General features: G+C 40.3%; 1 protein-coding gene across 3 annotated transcripts; it reads right to left on the reverse strand.

The window, feature by feature from the left end:
- Positions 1–1,632: 1,632 nt before the first annotated feature.
- Positions 1,633–16,477, reverse strand: tmem63a (transmembrane protein 63A). 3 transcript variants are annotated; one of them, XM_080047375.1, is made up of 23 exons: positions 16,376–16,469; positions 13,953–14,135; positions 13,323–13,402; positions 13,157–13,235; positions 12,887–12,924; positions 12,659–12,801; positions 12,449–12,500; positions 12,232–12,340; positions 11,905–11,975; positions 11,696–11,776; positions 8,717–8,834; positions 8,435–8,568; positions 7,957–8,100; positions 7,059–7,212; positions 6,858–6,964; positions 6,657–6,743; positions 6,323–6,388; positions 5,914–6,076; positions 4,621–4,726; positions 4,248–4,415; positions 3,485–3,600; positions 3,342–3,392; positions 1,633–2,848 (listed from the first exon to the last, which is right to left on the reverse strand). In XM_080047375.1, exons 2-23 carry the CDS (start codon positions 14,112–14,114, stop codon positions 2,711–2,713), a joined length of 2,367 nt encoding a protein of 788 aa, XP_079903501.1. In that variant the 5' UTR covers positions 14,115–14,135; positions 16,376–16,469; the 3' UTR covers positions 1,633–2,710. The 3 variants fall into 3 exon arrangements, with proteins under 3 accessions (XP_079903501.1, XP_079903502.1, XP_079903503.1); XM_080047376.1 differs by lacking the exon at positions 16,376–16,469 and adding an exon at positions 15,002–15,082; XM_080047377.1 differs by lacking the exon at positions 13,953–14,135 and having other exon boundaries at positions 16,376–16,477.
- Between the last annotated feature and the right edge of the window lie 460 nt (positions 16,478–16,937).

A 16,937-nucleotide genomic window follows, 5' to 3' on the forward strand; every position in this document is an offset into this window, starting at 1 on the left:
GATAACTCTCTAATAATTTCCAAGAAATGTATTTATGTAACGAGTGACATAGTCATATTTACATGGGTGCAAATGGAGCTTTTCCTTTTCAAGGACATGCCTATTTTCCCTATAATTTTAGACAAATTACACAGTTGTCTTCCAAGAATCGTCTTGGGAAAAGTGGGATCCAGTGTTTTTGGATCACGTTAGGGACTAAAGGTCAGGATAACTCAGCCTCTGGTGCTTTCAATTCGACCACTCAATTTGCATGTAACTGGATCAACCCCTAAGATCAGACTTTCACACACCATTTAGTAGAAGCTCAGAACCATGTGGGAACGAAACTGAGCCAGTAAATCTGTGGCATTTACCGTCGGGGTCAAGGTTCCGTGTGTGGTTTTGGAACGCTGTGTACAGTGTAGTTCTGGATGCTGGACTGAGCATGCTTCCCAGGCTCCTGGAACTTCAACATTCAGACCACAACTTCTCCACTTGAGCTCCCAGAAGGCAGTCTTCTCAAGCAGCAAGTGCATTAAACACACATTTTATGCACACACGCCATAAACTCAGGTGTCTAATATCAAACGCTTGTCTCTTTCCCAGCTCATCGCTGGCGCCACGCCATGAGAATATCTGCAAGTTATTAGTGCCCACGCACAGCTTTCTCATGTGACTTTGGCAAGGTATGTCTGTTCAAATTTGCCTCTGCAATGGAGTCATGCTGCCTATGTTTGTGTGACCATTATTTCTTTCATCACAAAACCATGCAGGCTGTATTGTGTGGTTTTTATTATCACTTTCAGCACACTGGAGATCATTTCGGGCATTGCTCAACTACGCGCGCACACACACACACACACACACACACACACACACACACACACACACACACACACACACACACACACTGAGACAATACTTGAGAAAGAGTAAACAATTGAGAGATTGTTTTGTAATGCTTAATCTTTGTCCGACATTTGGGGTAAAGCACATTCAATAACCTTTGTGCACTCAGGTCTTACAAAAATGCCTTTACCACATCGGGACTTTAATAGCCTTTAGTTTCCAAGGTCTGTGCACATCTCCAAGGCTAATACCGAAAGAGAAAAGTCTGTCAGATGCTTTTGTTATTACTAAGAAACACTTCAGTAGCCACTGTTCCTGTTCTTTCTTGATCATTTCAAGAACTACTGGGAGGCTCCATAAGGGTACACTGATCCTCGTCCAATAGTCCAAACCCCTCTTTTCACCGAAGCCAATAACCTAGGTATGTTGTTAGCTTAGCACTTCATTACACACATTTAACAACTTTGCTAATCACTACTGCATGCTAAAGGCACTCAAATGACAAAAGAGGTGGTTCTCAGCTGAGGCAGGTACCATGGTGAGAAAGGGGCAGAAAGGAAGGGAATAAAAAAGGGAAACACTAGTGAAGGATCAGGTGAGGAGGTGGAGCTACTGGAATTGTCGCCCCCAGTAAACTGGCTAATACCAATGTCAGAATAAGTTAAAAATCCTCAACGCAACAGTGTGCGTTTGTCCACTTTCACTGTTGTAGGCTATGAATATTCTAGAGGTTAAGATAAGCTGATCCGCAGCTCGACAGTGCCCCCCAATGACAAGACACGATTACAAAATTAAGAGGTGGTCTTGTTTAAAACCGCATGTAAAGATTGTTTAATATTGATATTTATATCACTGTTTACAGAGCCCTGGGCAGAGTTTCAATGAATATATACAATTTGAGATGTTACCTGTTTAACTTCACCACTATTATTACCAACCACTGAACATGTCCAAGTTTAACATTAGGATGTAATTCCTTTTAAGAAGGCACATTTAAAAATATGCTTCCAAAAACATAACCACCAAAGTACATTAAATATGAGTAAAGATTGACCTCTGTATGACATAGATATATTAATGTTACAGCATATATGTCTTAGTAATAATGACAAGGAGGGCCAGAACCATTGTAATATATACTGCAGATTAAAGTAAACTAAATGTAAGATACGGAACTCCTGCAACACTGACAAAAAGGATTGTTCTTTTGTCTAATTACAAACTCCTGTTAGTAAAAACAAGACAGGCTTCTCTAGATACAAAAACAGCATTATTTACATTGGACAATAAGTTATTCCCTTGGCAGCTGTTATCCTTTGGCATCACAAAAGGCACTATGAAGAAATCCAAGTTGGACAAAAAAGCAAACGTTGCCTCTAGACTTATTTGGCTTGATTGTGTTGCTCTTGTAAGAGTTGCGTAATTAAAAAGTCATAATTTATTTTCGCAAACATTATGGCTTGTTTAAAGTGGCAGGACCACATTTTGGCTACTCATTTCTTGGATGAATTGGTCCTAACCAGACTTATCTAAAAAAAAAACACCCAAAAGGTAACCGTGACAGATTATAAAGGAAAACTAAGAAGGTCTGTCATGGGGGTTTGTGCTGTTCTGATTGAGTGCTAATATTGATCCGTGTTTAAAATGCAACACACTGTCCTCCTTTGGAATCTGTTGCACTTTTCCATTTGTACTCTTTGGAGTTTTCCTCTCAACGGGGACAGACTGTGTCTTAACAGAGCAGTAGGATGAAGGTGAATTCAGACTCTTGACTTCAATACTGCAATCGTTGTGATGAAAGCAGATTTACGATCAGGATCATGAGCCTTGGGCATCCTGACAACTAAGCTGTGACTCAGTGTTGAGTCACAGCTTTGCTGAGTCAGCAATCTGACATGTCTCCGTTCACTGGGCTGCCGTCCCCGACTGGGCTGCCCTCTGTCGAGCCGTAAGACTGCTGTTTAGAATTCTGGGAAGTGCTGGCAGGTGATTTGGGATTAAGCACTCGGGGAAGGTAGACCTGTAATTAAAAAAAAAATAATAGATGAGTACTGAAAATAAACAAAATGTCTGTTTCTTAATATTCATTGTTGTGTATTATTTTATCCTCCTTGAAGTATGAGAAGCAACACTGCTTGTAATGGCCAAAGTATGACTTTGATACAGAACAATGTTGAAGATCAGGGAAATATAAATCTCCTGAAAAGGTATTAGGCAAATGGGGACTTGAGTTGCAAGGTCCAAAATTCACTGCCAGGACAAGCTCATAATAAACACACTGTTCAGAAAACAGGAATGGAAGTGGAAGTGTTGACCTGGTAATCTTCCACCTCTTATTCTCTTCAAAAGCTCTGCTATTTTACTTGGTTAATAAATTACAAAGCAGGAGGACGAAAAAGAAGGTACAGAATGTACAGCAAAGTTCACTTAAGCTAACTTGAGATCCGGCCTGTCCTGAATACGCCTGATGTTTATTCGTGCACTGGAAATTAGTCTTAGAATAAGTACAATACCGTGGTGTTTTCTTCCACTCCCTCTGCAGTGTCCTCGTCCTCCTCTTTCACCTGCAAAAGAACACAGACAATACTCTGTGTACGGGGCTCAGTGCGAAGGGTGACAAAGAAGTAACAGCAAATGCACACAAGCAAACGCTCACCTCATAGTTGTGTGGACTGAGGTACTTGAAATGGCCAAAGCATGAGTGGCTGATGCAGATGAAGACAGTGATACACAGGATCACCAGAGTGAATAGAGATGTGGAAGCCAAGAAACCTGAAACACCACAAGTGCACCCACACATATGGTTTAAAATGGTGGCATAGAGATACTACTTATTATGTAGCGACATGTTACCAAACGCCTAATGTTATTATGGAAAAAAGATCATCGATTATTAAGTTCAATCTTCACTTATTGTTTGTTCACAATTGTAAAAATATATGTAAAAAATATATGTAAAAATAAATGTCAGCGGTTCTGGAGAACGTTTGTCAAAATCACTTTTTTTTTATTCAGTGAAAATCTCCTCAAGATCAGCTACCTGTCCGCACTGTGTGTGTGTGCTGAAATAAAATCCAGTGTTAATAAACAGCCTAGGCTCTGTAAATGGGCATGTTGCTAGCTACGGTGGGCCCCTTTGTTTACATAGCTGTTAACAGAGCATAGGCTGTGTATTAACACCAGTTTTCCTCACAAACAAAGTTCAGACAGGGGATATTCTTTGATTTTGACTGAAGTGATTTTGACAGCAAGCTTTCTCAAAAAATGCTGACTTCACCTTTAAGGCCAAAAATTCCTGACAAACCATGCTTTTATATCATGTGACCTCCATAGGTTTTTAAAACCAGTAGCTCTGGTTTAGCACTTGTACCTAACTGCCATAAGTGAATCTAAGGTCACTTTACACACTTGTTTCTAACCTGTTCTGAGGACAGAGAAGAAGTAAAGCCATATTAGGCTGATGATGGGCGCGGCAAGAGCTTGATCGACAGCTGCCAGGTGAACATGTCGGTCGAGGCGAGTGGGCAGGTAGGCAAAGTACAGGTTGTGTTTGTCCACCGTGTGCTTCAGCATCATGTACAGAAGACCTGTAGACATGCACGAAACAGCCATTAAAAACAACAACATGGAAGGGACTGGGAATATGTTGTGTATAAAGGTGTGATTGACATACTGAGGTATATGGCAAAGGCTGACAGAGTTATCTAATCAAGAGAATGTCAAATAGATCCACTGATTAAATGATGAGTGTGTTTGAGATTAGTGTGTGAGAGTGAATGCTTTTGTACTCACCAAAAGGCACAATAATAGGACATATGATGCTGTAAGCCATAATGACTGTGAACACACATAGGGACCAGCCATACATGGCTCCATATTCAAACTCATAGGCCTGGTTCTGTAAACAGAAGAAAAACATAAATAAATGAGTGGGCTTGTAAATGTTGAAGTGAAGCTGAATATCAAACAACCTACATACAAAATATTTAATAATAATACTTTAACTTTTCATTGCCTTAAAAAGGCTTCATATAAAGCTATAGTCAGAAAATACATGTGTTGGGCGCCCTTAGCTCAGTTGGTAGGGCGTCCCCCCCATGGGCCTCAGCCAGCAGCGGACCCGGGTTCGATTCCAGCCCGCGGTTGTTCTCTGCATGTCACTCCCCTCTCTGCCCCATTTCAACTCTGTCTACTCTCTACACTATCAATAAAAGCATAAAAATGCCAACAACCAATCAGAGCGATGCACAAGGCGACGTAAGCCCCTTTCGTTTAGCGAACAGCTGTTAAACTGTTAAATTAAACGTTTGCCGTTGTCGGTCGGCAAAATAGAACATTCCACTTACTTGCTAATGAAAGATTTGAGTGCCGTCTTCCAAATCGTTAAGGGTCGAGGCCAAAGCAGTCTCAAACTCACACAACATATCCGCAGCCATATTTGATGTTTACTATCACGGCTTCGACGTCGCATGCACGTCACTGTCGTCATCCGGTTACGTCCTCCCCAGAGCACCATATAAAGGGCTCTGGCGCGCCCATATTAGATAGAACCAATTGAAACGTGAGCCCAGATTTCTGGTCTTCTTGATAAAGCTTCAACGGAGCGTGTCCAGACCAACACGCGCAGCAAATTTAATTTGCCAGCGCCTAGTGGCAGGTCTGGGAATGCCAGGCTAGGGTTAACATGCATTTTCACTAGAACATTATTAAATAAGAATGTATAACTGAGCAGAACTCATTATCGAAAAATGTTAAAAAGCCACAGGTTGGGGCGCTCCGGTGGCGTAGTATAAAGCGCGTACCATATTGGCTCCGGCCTTCGTTGCAGTGGTCGCGGGTTCGAATCCGACCCGTGGACCTTTACTGCAGGTCACCCCCCCTCTCTCTGTTTCAACTCTGTACTATCTAATAAAGCTTGAAAATGCCAAAAAATTATCTTAAAAATAAAAAAAATAAAAGCCACAGGTGTACTTTAATTCCATGCTTTGCCCAGGTGCTCTGTCCCAGGCTGCCAGATACTGATACACAATAGGGCCATGACGTTTGAGGCGGAGCGTTCCATTCATGGGCAATGCAGTTACAAACCTGTTTGACATATTTCCTTTCAGCAGCAGAGCGAGCAAGCGCCATACGAATGGTGTAAAGCAGCAACCCTGGTAACCGCAGCAGGTCCATACCAGAGCCCACCAGGGCCGCTGTGATCACATAGTTGACAAAGAACGCCCCTTGGTCAGGTAAGAACACACACCTGGTGTAAAGGAAGGAGAGTGGGTCAAACTTTGGAGCCAAAGGATATCTTGTAAAAAGTTACTTCAATATCTTGTATCTTATATGATGCAATTTGTCAATACAACTGACGTATCAAGGTTATCTGATTCCCCCTTTTAATGTATTTATTATCAAATCAAGATGAAATTAAGAACATCGTTCATCATTGTACCCTAATAGTTAATTATAAGTAATAAGTAAAAAATTAAAAAGAGGGATTACTTACTCAAATCTCAGTTTCCCACCGGCGAGAAACTCAGAATCAAAGATCCAGCGGAAAAACACAGCAAGACTAACAGAGATAACAAAAAAGATTGCAAAGTGTAAGTCCTCCACGAATCCCCAAAACACATTTCATAGCCTGTGAGGAATCCCTTTCCACCAACTGATTTTTTTAAATCCTTTTTATCTGGAATTTGACAAAGTGCAAACGTGTCAACTTCAAGTCACATCTCTGCCTAAGGTGCCCATATGTTACTATATCTAACTGTTTGCTACATTAAACTGCAACTCAGTTATAGCTGCAAATAAACAATTTGCCTCGATGTTGGGGAAATTACCTGGTGAGTCCTAGCGAGGGGAGGATAAGCACCATGAAGATCAGGAAAAAGTACAGTTTACGCATCATGCTCAGCTGCTCACTGGACCTGTGACACAGATGGCACTCGTTCAAAACATTTCTCGCCAGAGGAAGCCAATCACTGCAGTACCTGTGTGTGTGTGTGTGTGTGTGTGTGTGTGTGTGTGTGTGTGTGTCATACCTGCTCCAGTGTGCCTCTCCCAATGTGGAATAGTAGACTATGGTGGGCAGCAAAGCAGAGAAGCTCCACAGCAGCAGAGTGGGGAAGAACTGACTGATGATGGGGCTCTAGGGTGACACACAAAACAACAGAACAATCTGTGGGTTCACAGCTTTGACTGCAGAATAGTGAAGTCTGTGTGTCTGCGTGTGTAAGTCTCACATTGAGAGTATGGATGGGCATAGTCACGTTGAATTTGTCCATGGTGCTGATAATGATGGTGGGAGTCGTGAGGAAGGTGAGCAGGAAGAAAAGGAAGAAGTTGATCGACACGTAGCGCATGAACCAGTAGAATCCCCCCACTGAGAGATTGTCCCTGTAAAATGGTGGGAATCGGAAAAACCGAAGCAACAGGACAGTTACACACAGAGAGAAAAATAGAGAAATGATAACTAGGTGGGGTACTCTAAGTCCTCCCATAACGATTTCTATTCCTCTTTCTCAGGCGATTCAATCCAATTATTTCAACATTTAGGTATTTTGCTTAAATTAGACACTTGGCGGATGATATTAGCCATGGTTTAGGGGGCTGATCCCAGCATATTTTTAATGGTTCAATACTGGCTAAAATAAAGCTGCTTTTTACTGCACCCTTTTGTCCACCTCAGTGTGATAGTGTTGCGGCAGTGCTCTACTTACTGACAGCCAAACCTTACACTGTGAAAATAATAGTGTGAAAGTGAAAAATCCACATCCTCTGGGCCTCCCTACTGCAAAAACTTACAGTTTATAAGCAGGTTATGAGAAATGCTCAAGGGCAATCATTAACTAAGCATATTTTAATGCAGCTATTATTTCCAAATATAACTGGTGAGCAGTGCATCAAAATATGTTCCACTGCTATGAAAAACATCAGACTAAAAGACTAAAACTTCCCAGCTAATTTGTTATAAATACTTAATGGGACTCATTCATTTGGCCATTGGAAGACGCTGCAGAACAATAACACCATGTGATTCCACTAAAAGTCGGTTACTGATTATATTGATTTACTGGCCTGCCCTATTGGCACCAGCGCTACGAATACCAAGCCATATTATACACAAGGAGCAGTCCTTACCAAAACACGTTTTTAGGATGGGGTGCATAGCTGACCCTCCACTTCTTCACTTTCAGTGTTTGACTTTCTGATGAAGGCTGGCGCTTCGCCCCGCAGCAACAGGTTGTGCCACCACACTCGAGCGCGTTGAAATCTTTCAGTATGCTGTAGTGAGTAAGTGGCAGCTGTTAATGATACACATGAAGCACTTCTCTACATTAACAGCCGCCCGAAAGGCCTGCTTCCAGTAAAACATCATCTGCTCACAATAACATCAAGAGATCAGTGTCCTGATCAGGCCAGGGTCTAATAGAACACTGAAATGATGCTGCTGCTTGAATGCTGCCAGAGAACTACTCAGGAAAGAATACACATTCACATATTGAATGCCAAACAATCATCTCTATCTAAATAAGTAGCCAAATATATTAATATGGAGTGGGATCGATGGCTCTCTGAATCAGAAAAAGACACTACTAGACTTTAAATTGGTACTCACTACTTGGCCATAGCCTCATTCTGCAAGGTGACGAAGGCCATCCCCAGGGGGCGCTCTGGCACCAGCTCTACCTGCTTCCTCACCTCTTCCAACAGGTCTTTTTCTTTAGTACGATAGTACTCTATGGCATCCACCTCAAGAAAAACACACACAAAGATTGCTTTACTTGAAATCATCTTTATTTAATCACAGGATTCCCAGCGTTGCAGTCTTAGGGAACCTATATGAAGTATTTGCTTTTCCCTCTCTAAACATGTGGTATTATCACCCGGTTCATCTCACCTTCTCAGACTTGGCGCAGCAGCATAGGGGACTGCACAAATGGGGGTTAATCTGCTCACATGTCCCGGTGTGCTCGAGGATACGCTCATAGTAGCGCAGGTTTTTTCCAGCTCGCATCCTGGGGTGAAAAAAATAAACAAACATACACATACAATTTACTTTAATTTAGCACAAAAATGTAACTCACAACATGCATTTTAAACACCTATTTCTAAGCCTAGAATATACTTCCCATGCTTGCAACCATTTCCCGTGCACACTGAATTTACTACATTATTGAAATATATATATATATATATATATATCATCATATCATCATATATATATATATGTATATATATATATATATATATATATGTATGTATGTATGAAATCAAATCAAATACTTATTTCCTCCACTGTACAGTATATATATACAATAAGTATAAGTATTTGATCCCTCAACGATTTTGTAAGTTTGCCCGCTTACAAAGAAATTAGCGGTCTATCATTTTCAAGCTAGGTTTATTTTAACAGTGATAGACAGAATATCAAAAGGAAAATCCAGAAAATCACATTAAAAAAAATATATAAATTATTTTGCATTGCATTGAGTGAAATAAGTATTTGATCCCCTACCAACCATACAGAATTCTGGCTCCCACAGATTAGTCCTCGTGCTTTAAAAAAGTATTCCTAATCTCAACTAGTTTCCTGTATAAAACACACCTGTCTCAAGTTGTTACCTGTATAAAAGACACCTGTCCACAGAGTCAATAAATCAAACTCCAACATCTCCATCATGGGCAAGACTAAAGAGCTGTCTAAGGACATCAGGGACAAGATTGTAGACCTGCACAAGGCCGGAACAGACTACAAGACCATTGGCGAGAAGCTGGGTGAGAAGGAAACAACTGTTGGTGCGATTATTCGAAAATGAAAGGAACAAAATGACCATCAATCTCCCACGGTCTGGGGCTCCATGCAAGATCTCACCTTGTGGGGTATCAATGATCATGAGAAAGGTGAGGGATCAGCCCAGATCTACATGGGAGGAGCCTGTTTATGATCCCAAAGCAGCTAAGACCACAGTCACCAAGAAAACCATTGGTAACACACAATGCCGTAATGGATTGAAATCCTGTAAGAAGGGACATGTACAGAACCGTCTGAAGTTTGCCAATGAGCACCTGAACAACTCAGAGAATGCTTGGGAGAAGGTGATGTGGTCAGATTAGAACAAAATCAGGTTATTTGGTATCATAAAGACTCGCCATACTTGGAGGAAGAGGAATTCTGACTATGACCCCAAGAACACCATCCCCAAAGTCAAGCATGGCGGTTGAAGCATTATGCTTTGGGGGTGTTTCTCTGCTAAGGGGACAGGTGGACTTCACTGCATCAAAGGAAATATGGATGGGGCCATGTACTATGAAATACTGGGTGACAACCTCTTTCTCTCAGCCAGGTCTGTAAAATGTGTCATGTATGGGTCTTCCAGCACATCAATGACCCTAAAAATACAGCAAAGGCAACAAGGGAGTGGCTCAAGAAGTCATGGAGTGGCCTAGCCAGTCTCCGGACCTTAATCCAATAGATCAGTGGAGGGAACTGAAGCTCAAGTGACAGCCTCGAAACCTTAAAGATTAGGAGAGGATCTGCAAAGAGGAGTGGTCCAAATATCCTCCTGAGCTGTGTGCAAACCTGGTCATCAACTACATACAAGACACGTCTGACATCTGTATTTGCCAACAAGGGTTTCTCCACCAAGTACTAAGCAATGTTTTGATAGGGGATCAAATACTTATTTCACTCAATGAAATGCAAAATAATTTATATATTTTTTTTATTTGATTTTCTGGATTTTATTTTTGATATTCTGTCTATCACTGTTAAAATAAACCTAGCATTAAAATTAGGGTTGCAAAATTCCGGGAATTTTCAAAGTTGGAAACTTTCCATGGGAATTAACGGGAATTTATGGGAATTAACGGGAATAAACGGGAATTTACTAAATTTAAAGCAAACCAAATGCACTAAATCCTTCTAACTATGTTATTTCAGTCCTGGCAAACGTTCTAGACAGTAAAAAGCAGTTTTTTCAACTAAGTTGTTATATATTTATGAACATTTAATTTCAAATCAGATTTTTTTTTAAGTTTATTGAGACACCCAACTTGATATCATATATTGATTTTTACTAGACCAGGTTTACAGAGGCTTAAACAGTGATTATAAATATAGTTGGGGAAAATATATTTGAGCAAAATCTTGACTAAAATAACCAGATTTTATGCAACTAACCTTGGCAAGTTGCACATAGCACACATCCTACTGCAGGGGTACTGAGGCCATGCCCTCTACATGCTCTGTGCATTCCTCCATCACATGGGGGGCATTTGACTTTATTTATTGAATAGGTTGGGTCAGACAGATGAGTAATATTTAACTCAACATTCATCTTTTTGTTGATCAGTGAAATTGTTGATTGTTCATAAAATAATCAAAACTTGATAAAGTTCTTCTTACAAATAAATCTGTTCAAATGTAATGATTTTTAATTGTATTATTTTGCATGGATGTCTGTCTATGACCAAACATAGTGTTTAGATTTATGTTTGGATATGAAAAAAAAAATCATTTAAATTACCGACATTTATAATTTCCAATTTTGAATATTCCCAAAATTCCCGAGCGAAAGTTCCCGTGGAAAGTTTCCGGAAAGTTTCCGGTAATTTACCGGAAACTTTCCACCCCTTTGCAACCCTAATTAAAATTATAGACCGTTCATTTCATTGTAAGTGGGCAAACTTACAAAATCAGTGAGGGATCAAATACTTATTTCCTCCACTGTAATATATATATATATATATATATACTTTATGTTTTGAAGTGTAAGAGAGCCTCATTTACAATGAGCCGGTAAATATGAGGTTGTACTCAAGTAGCACTGAGCTAACTTAACATAATATTTATTTACTTTACCTTCTGATTTCTTACCTTTCTTTATCGAGGTACATGAGCTTGGACACGTCATAGCCCAAGGTCACAGCACACACCCGACAGCTAGGGTATGCCTCTCTATACAAAGACAAGCACTGACATTGAGGAATGGAGCAGATGGCCACCGATTACGGTAACATGCAAGTACACTGAGTGACTCCCATCAAAAGTTGAACTTACTAAATGATATAACACAGTTAACTCACATAAAATGGGTTTTTACAGCTTCTTCTGTCGCAGTTTTAGGGACTGAACACACAAATAATGAGTTTCTGGTCTACAAAGGCAAAGACAGAATGATAGAAACAGTCAGGTACCAGAACAGGTGAAAGACATTCAGCGTCTACTTAATGTTATACACTGGACACTGGCCAGGCTTTTATTATGTGCTCATCCCTTCATAGACAGGAGGAGTATAGGGAAGGGAATGCAAACACAAGTGTATACATACATCTGAGACATTCAGGCCAAGTGTGGAGGCTCAAAACTTTAATAAATATCAAATCTTGTACTTTGGAAGTTAAGAGACTCACTGTCTCTCTGCGCATGCCTTTGATTTGTGATGTGTGATGTCGCAGCAGGATAAGTGTCAGGCACAGGTACAGAAATGCAAACACTGTATGGAGCCATAAGAGGTTGTTTCTAGGGGCCACAATGAGAGGAACCAAGAGGCATTTTGTCATGACCAAACAACAACAACAAACATTTTTTGAATACAAATTGCTTGTCCTTGTCTCAAACAGTAGTTACCCCTTTTGAAGATTCCCGATGGTTGTCCTTCCAAAACTCAGCGGATTGTTATCTTAAAGAAATTAACAGAAAGAGCACACCTTTAGGGACATTTCACTGATCGTAAAGTAAACTGTGCAGCTTCAGATTTCTGTAAAGCTACAACGTCTACTGTATTTGTTGTGCTTAAAGGCATGGACAATAGGACGGAGAATGGTGAAAAAACCCCACCCAGCAGGTCTCCACTCAGGTTGACAGGCAGAATGATTCCGAGGGAGGTGACGGTGATGGCGATTAGCAGGACGATCAGATGGCGCTGGAAGGACAGGTAGTGAACAGCATCCATGCCACATTTGGTTTTGATTTTTTCCACACTGAAACACATACATGGTGATAAGAAAGACACATGGTTTATATGTACACAGCACGATAGGAAAAAAAACAGCAAAAGGCACTCACTCCATTTTTAGGATGAACGGCAGCCAAGAGCAGAATCCCTAAAGAGAATGAGAGACATCTTGATATTATTAAGGGATATTTGCTAAGTTCTTTACGGTTCAAGTCTGGTACCCCAAAAGCATCTTGAGACTAAAACCAAATGAATACAATAGCAGAAAATCAGTGAAACAAAAAAGATCTTAATGTCTAGCTAGGTATGATTTAAAATGTCTATTAAAGTGTATGTAATTGATATGATATATATGTAATACACATATTTGATTTACGTACCATCTCATACTCGAGGTCCTCTGAATTGGACGCAACAGAGGACATGCGTCCATAGCGCCGGTGTGTTGACTCAGTGAACCTGACACACACAAGTTCAGTGTAAACAACTAAATCAAATATATATTTTCACAAAAGCAATGAAATTCGTGCAAGATCACATACTGACCCTTCATTGTCTGCAACTAATGCAAGACGCCCGTAGTCCCAGAACCACCTCCTGATCGCAGAAAAGAGAATCAGCAACCCCTGTGGGTGGCATGACAAATACAACCAATCAGCTTTCACCTTATGACACAAAGTAAAGCATAGATTTGATGCCTTTGCACGGATAAAGCTGTGGGTTTGTGTGTATAAGTTAGTTTATTGCCTAGTCTAGCATTTTCCTTCTTTTTCATTTTTTTTTTTTTACAATGAAGAAAATAAAGAGGGGCGCCCTTAGCTCAGTTGGCAGGGCCTCCCCCCCATGGGCCTCGGCCAGCAGTGAACCCGGGTTTGATTTCAGCCCGCGGTCGTTCTCTGCATGTCACTCCCCTCTCTGCCCCATTTCAACTCTGTCTCTACACTATCAATAAAGCATAAAAATGCCAAAAAAATATCTTGAAAAAAAGAAAATAAAATAAAGCAAATGTAAAAAGGTTTTGGGTATGGTTTTTGTCTTGCCGGAAAAGACAATACACAAAGAAACTCAGTTAACTGGGTTCACAGGATTTTCATTCTTCTCTCATTAGATCACATCAAAGGGAGACAGACAGACAGACAGACAGACAGACAGACAGACAGACAGACAGACGCATACCAAAAATACAGCAAAATCCATCAGTAGCACAACTGGCACCCCTCCAAAGGGGACCCCATTGAGTACTGTCTTTTGCGTGTTGCTGTAGCAGCTACCGTTGTCCAGGAAGCCAGGGGGATTGGTATCATTTGTGACCACCAGGGGCCACCACGGGGAAGACATCACTGGACTGCAGCCCCTTGTCTGCAGAAATTGACAGAGGTATATTTGAGTAAGATCCTCCCAGAGCCAAAGCTGCATCCACAATGATAAGAAAAATTATAATGCTGCAGGTAACAAATTGTCTTCTTAGTTGATTGATCTTTTGAATAATTAATTAGTTAAACAAATGTCCGAAAATATTGAAAAATGCAGGTAAGAGTTTACCATAGTCCAAGCCCAAGTCTCCGAATTGCTTTTTTGTTGAACCAACCGAACAATAGCAGAAAATATTACATTAAAATGACATTTGATAAAGAAAAGGAGCAAAGTCCTTACTAGTAAAAAGCTGGAAACAGCCATTATATCAATGAAGCAATTGTTAAGAAAAAATAGGCGATTCATTTTCAGCATTGTTTCTGCTGTAAAAACATGGAGGCAATATAAAGCCATGGCTACCATAAGGTGTCCAAAACATGTGCAGCATTGAGCATTTAAGTAGATTTTCAATGTGAATGCAGAAACATGCAACACTTCAAACCAACTACAGCAAACTAGGATTGCAACTACCAACTTATGTCATTAACAATATATCAATTATATTTTTTTGTAAAAAAAAAAAATCAAAAGAGTTGTCACAGTTTCCCAGACTGCAGGTTGATGTCAAAAAAAAAGCAGCACAGTCTCACATTTGAGAAACTGTAACCAGCAAATATTAGGGATTTTTGCTCAAAAAATCGAAATTAATTATATTAATTATTGGCCAATAAGAGGTCGGAAACAATATGCCAATGAGACAACCAGCTTTTCATCCCAACAAATGAGCAGCTTTCGTCTTTAAAAAAAAAAAAAACTTTTCATTCCAACAATTTAAGATTTAATCCGTGGGAACATACCACTGATTAACATACTTTAAACCAGCTACGAGAAGGAACTGTAGAAATCAGCTAGTGTGATCTTGTGAAAGCCGGCCTGACCAGCTTTCGGTTCCAGTGCAGGGAAACCATTCAGATCATGTCCTGAAATAAAGTTGCAAACTTACAGTACACATTGTAACAAGTATGAGTCCTTCATTATGAATCTTTAGTAGCCTAAGTTATGGTATGTTGATGATCCTAAAATGTATCACTGTGTAGCAAACTGGCCCATCTCTTTTAATGTACAGTAGCTATATTATTCCTTTGACTTATTTTTAGATACAGTACATTATTGTGTTAGCTGCTTTTTGTAGCTAGCAAACTTGAAGTTAGTATTAAATGCTTATGCTTTACATCTTTTTTATTCTATAACAAAGCATTGTGTTTTATAAACTGATCTCATGTTTTGTGTGTGTAGAATGCAGAATGGAAATCTTCAATTAACCAAAGTTAATTTGGCTAGTGAAGTTAAAAGTACAATAACACCTAACCTATACAGTATGAATAGTGATGGAGCAGTAAACACAAAGTAAATATTGAAATACTCTAGTTAAGTAGGTCGGCCTTCAGTTATTAGTGAATGTAGCTTCTTGGATTAAACCATGGCTGCATTAAGTAAGGTATAGCCTACATTCTGAGTCATGTAGGCCATGGCATCAAAATAATGCGTGTGGTGTTCAGGTTATGAAATTGAACCCGGAATTGGGTGATCTTCTTGTCATGCTGAGCCATGACTTGGCCGGAAGCACGGATGACAGTCAAAATGACAGTGACTGTGTGTTTATAGGGATGCAGTCCATGTCAAATGCAAGTCGTCACAAGTCATTAGCAGCAGTCTCCTCGCGCCCCACCTTCCCTGAAATAGACCATGGGAGGAGCGCCGTTTGTTGGTCATGCAGACACAGTTATAGCTTATCATTTGTCTTTATTTTGTATACATTAGTTCTACAACTCAGCAGACAAACTGTAAAAGGTTGTCTGTGTGATCGCATGCATTTCTCTCCGGGGCACAAAGTGAAACCTCTTGTCTTCCTCACAGCTGTGCCTTTTTGACTGTTTGAACACACTGTGACAAGCAGTCCGTGATTAGGACAGTTACCCAGCTACAACAGCTTCTTCGAGTGTGTTGCGTTGAGCCAGTTAATTAAACCAACAATCACGCTCAAGTATACGGTAAACAACGTGTACAGTTAGTTCACGAATAAACTATGCAAACGCTTGTTGTCATTTTAGGTTGTCATACAGCCAACGGGCTTTGTCAACATCATGGTCAACATCCGCAAACTAACTTAATTTTCTTAAATAAGCACAAACCGCTTTTCCGGGTTGCCTTCGTAAGAATAGGATACGGCGCATAGACTGTCTTACCTGTGTGTTTGGCTTTTATTCCGCCTGAAAACTTCTTTCTACTATATATTCGAGTGGGATTCAATCCGCTCTCTCCTTCTTCGTCATGTTCCGCGTCTGCGCAGACGCTGCAGCGGAGCTCACCGCTGTCTCGTGCTCAGTTTCAATCAGACCAACAGGGGGAACCTCCCTCCGTTCTGACGTAAAGTCCCCGCCACGTCTTACCCTTGTGCGTCAATTAAAAGAGTTTTCACTGACTGGAACTGAACAGCGATTAAACAATGAACAAATGTCAGGGTGCAGCACACAAACAAGATTGGTTAGGCTTGTTTGTTATTTAATGGCCTACAAGTAAAAGTCCTTGATATAAGTAGGCTACACTAATAGGCTATAAATGTAGGCCAAATTCAACTGCTGACATTTTTGAGGATCTTTCACTGAAGTTAAAATGGCAATACCAAACTATACAAATGCAGTAGGACACTTCACTGTGTAGGCTATATGCCCTGTCAGGGTGTAAATTAGCCTATATTAGCTTATAGGATTATTACACAAATGTGTAAGTACATTTTAATGTTTAACT

This window comes from Ammodytes marinus, assembly GCF_949987685.1.
Source record: "Ammodytes marinus genome assembly, chromosome: 19".
NCBI classification, from domain to species: domain Eukaryota; kingdom Metazoa; phylum Chordata; class Actinopteri; order Uranoscopiformes; family Ammodytidae; genus Ammodytes; species Ammodytes marinus.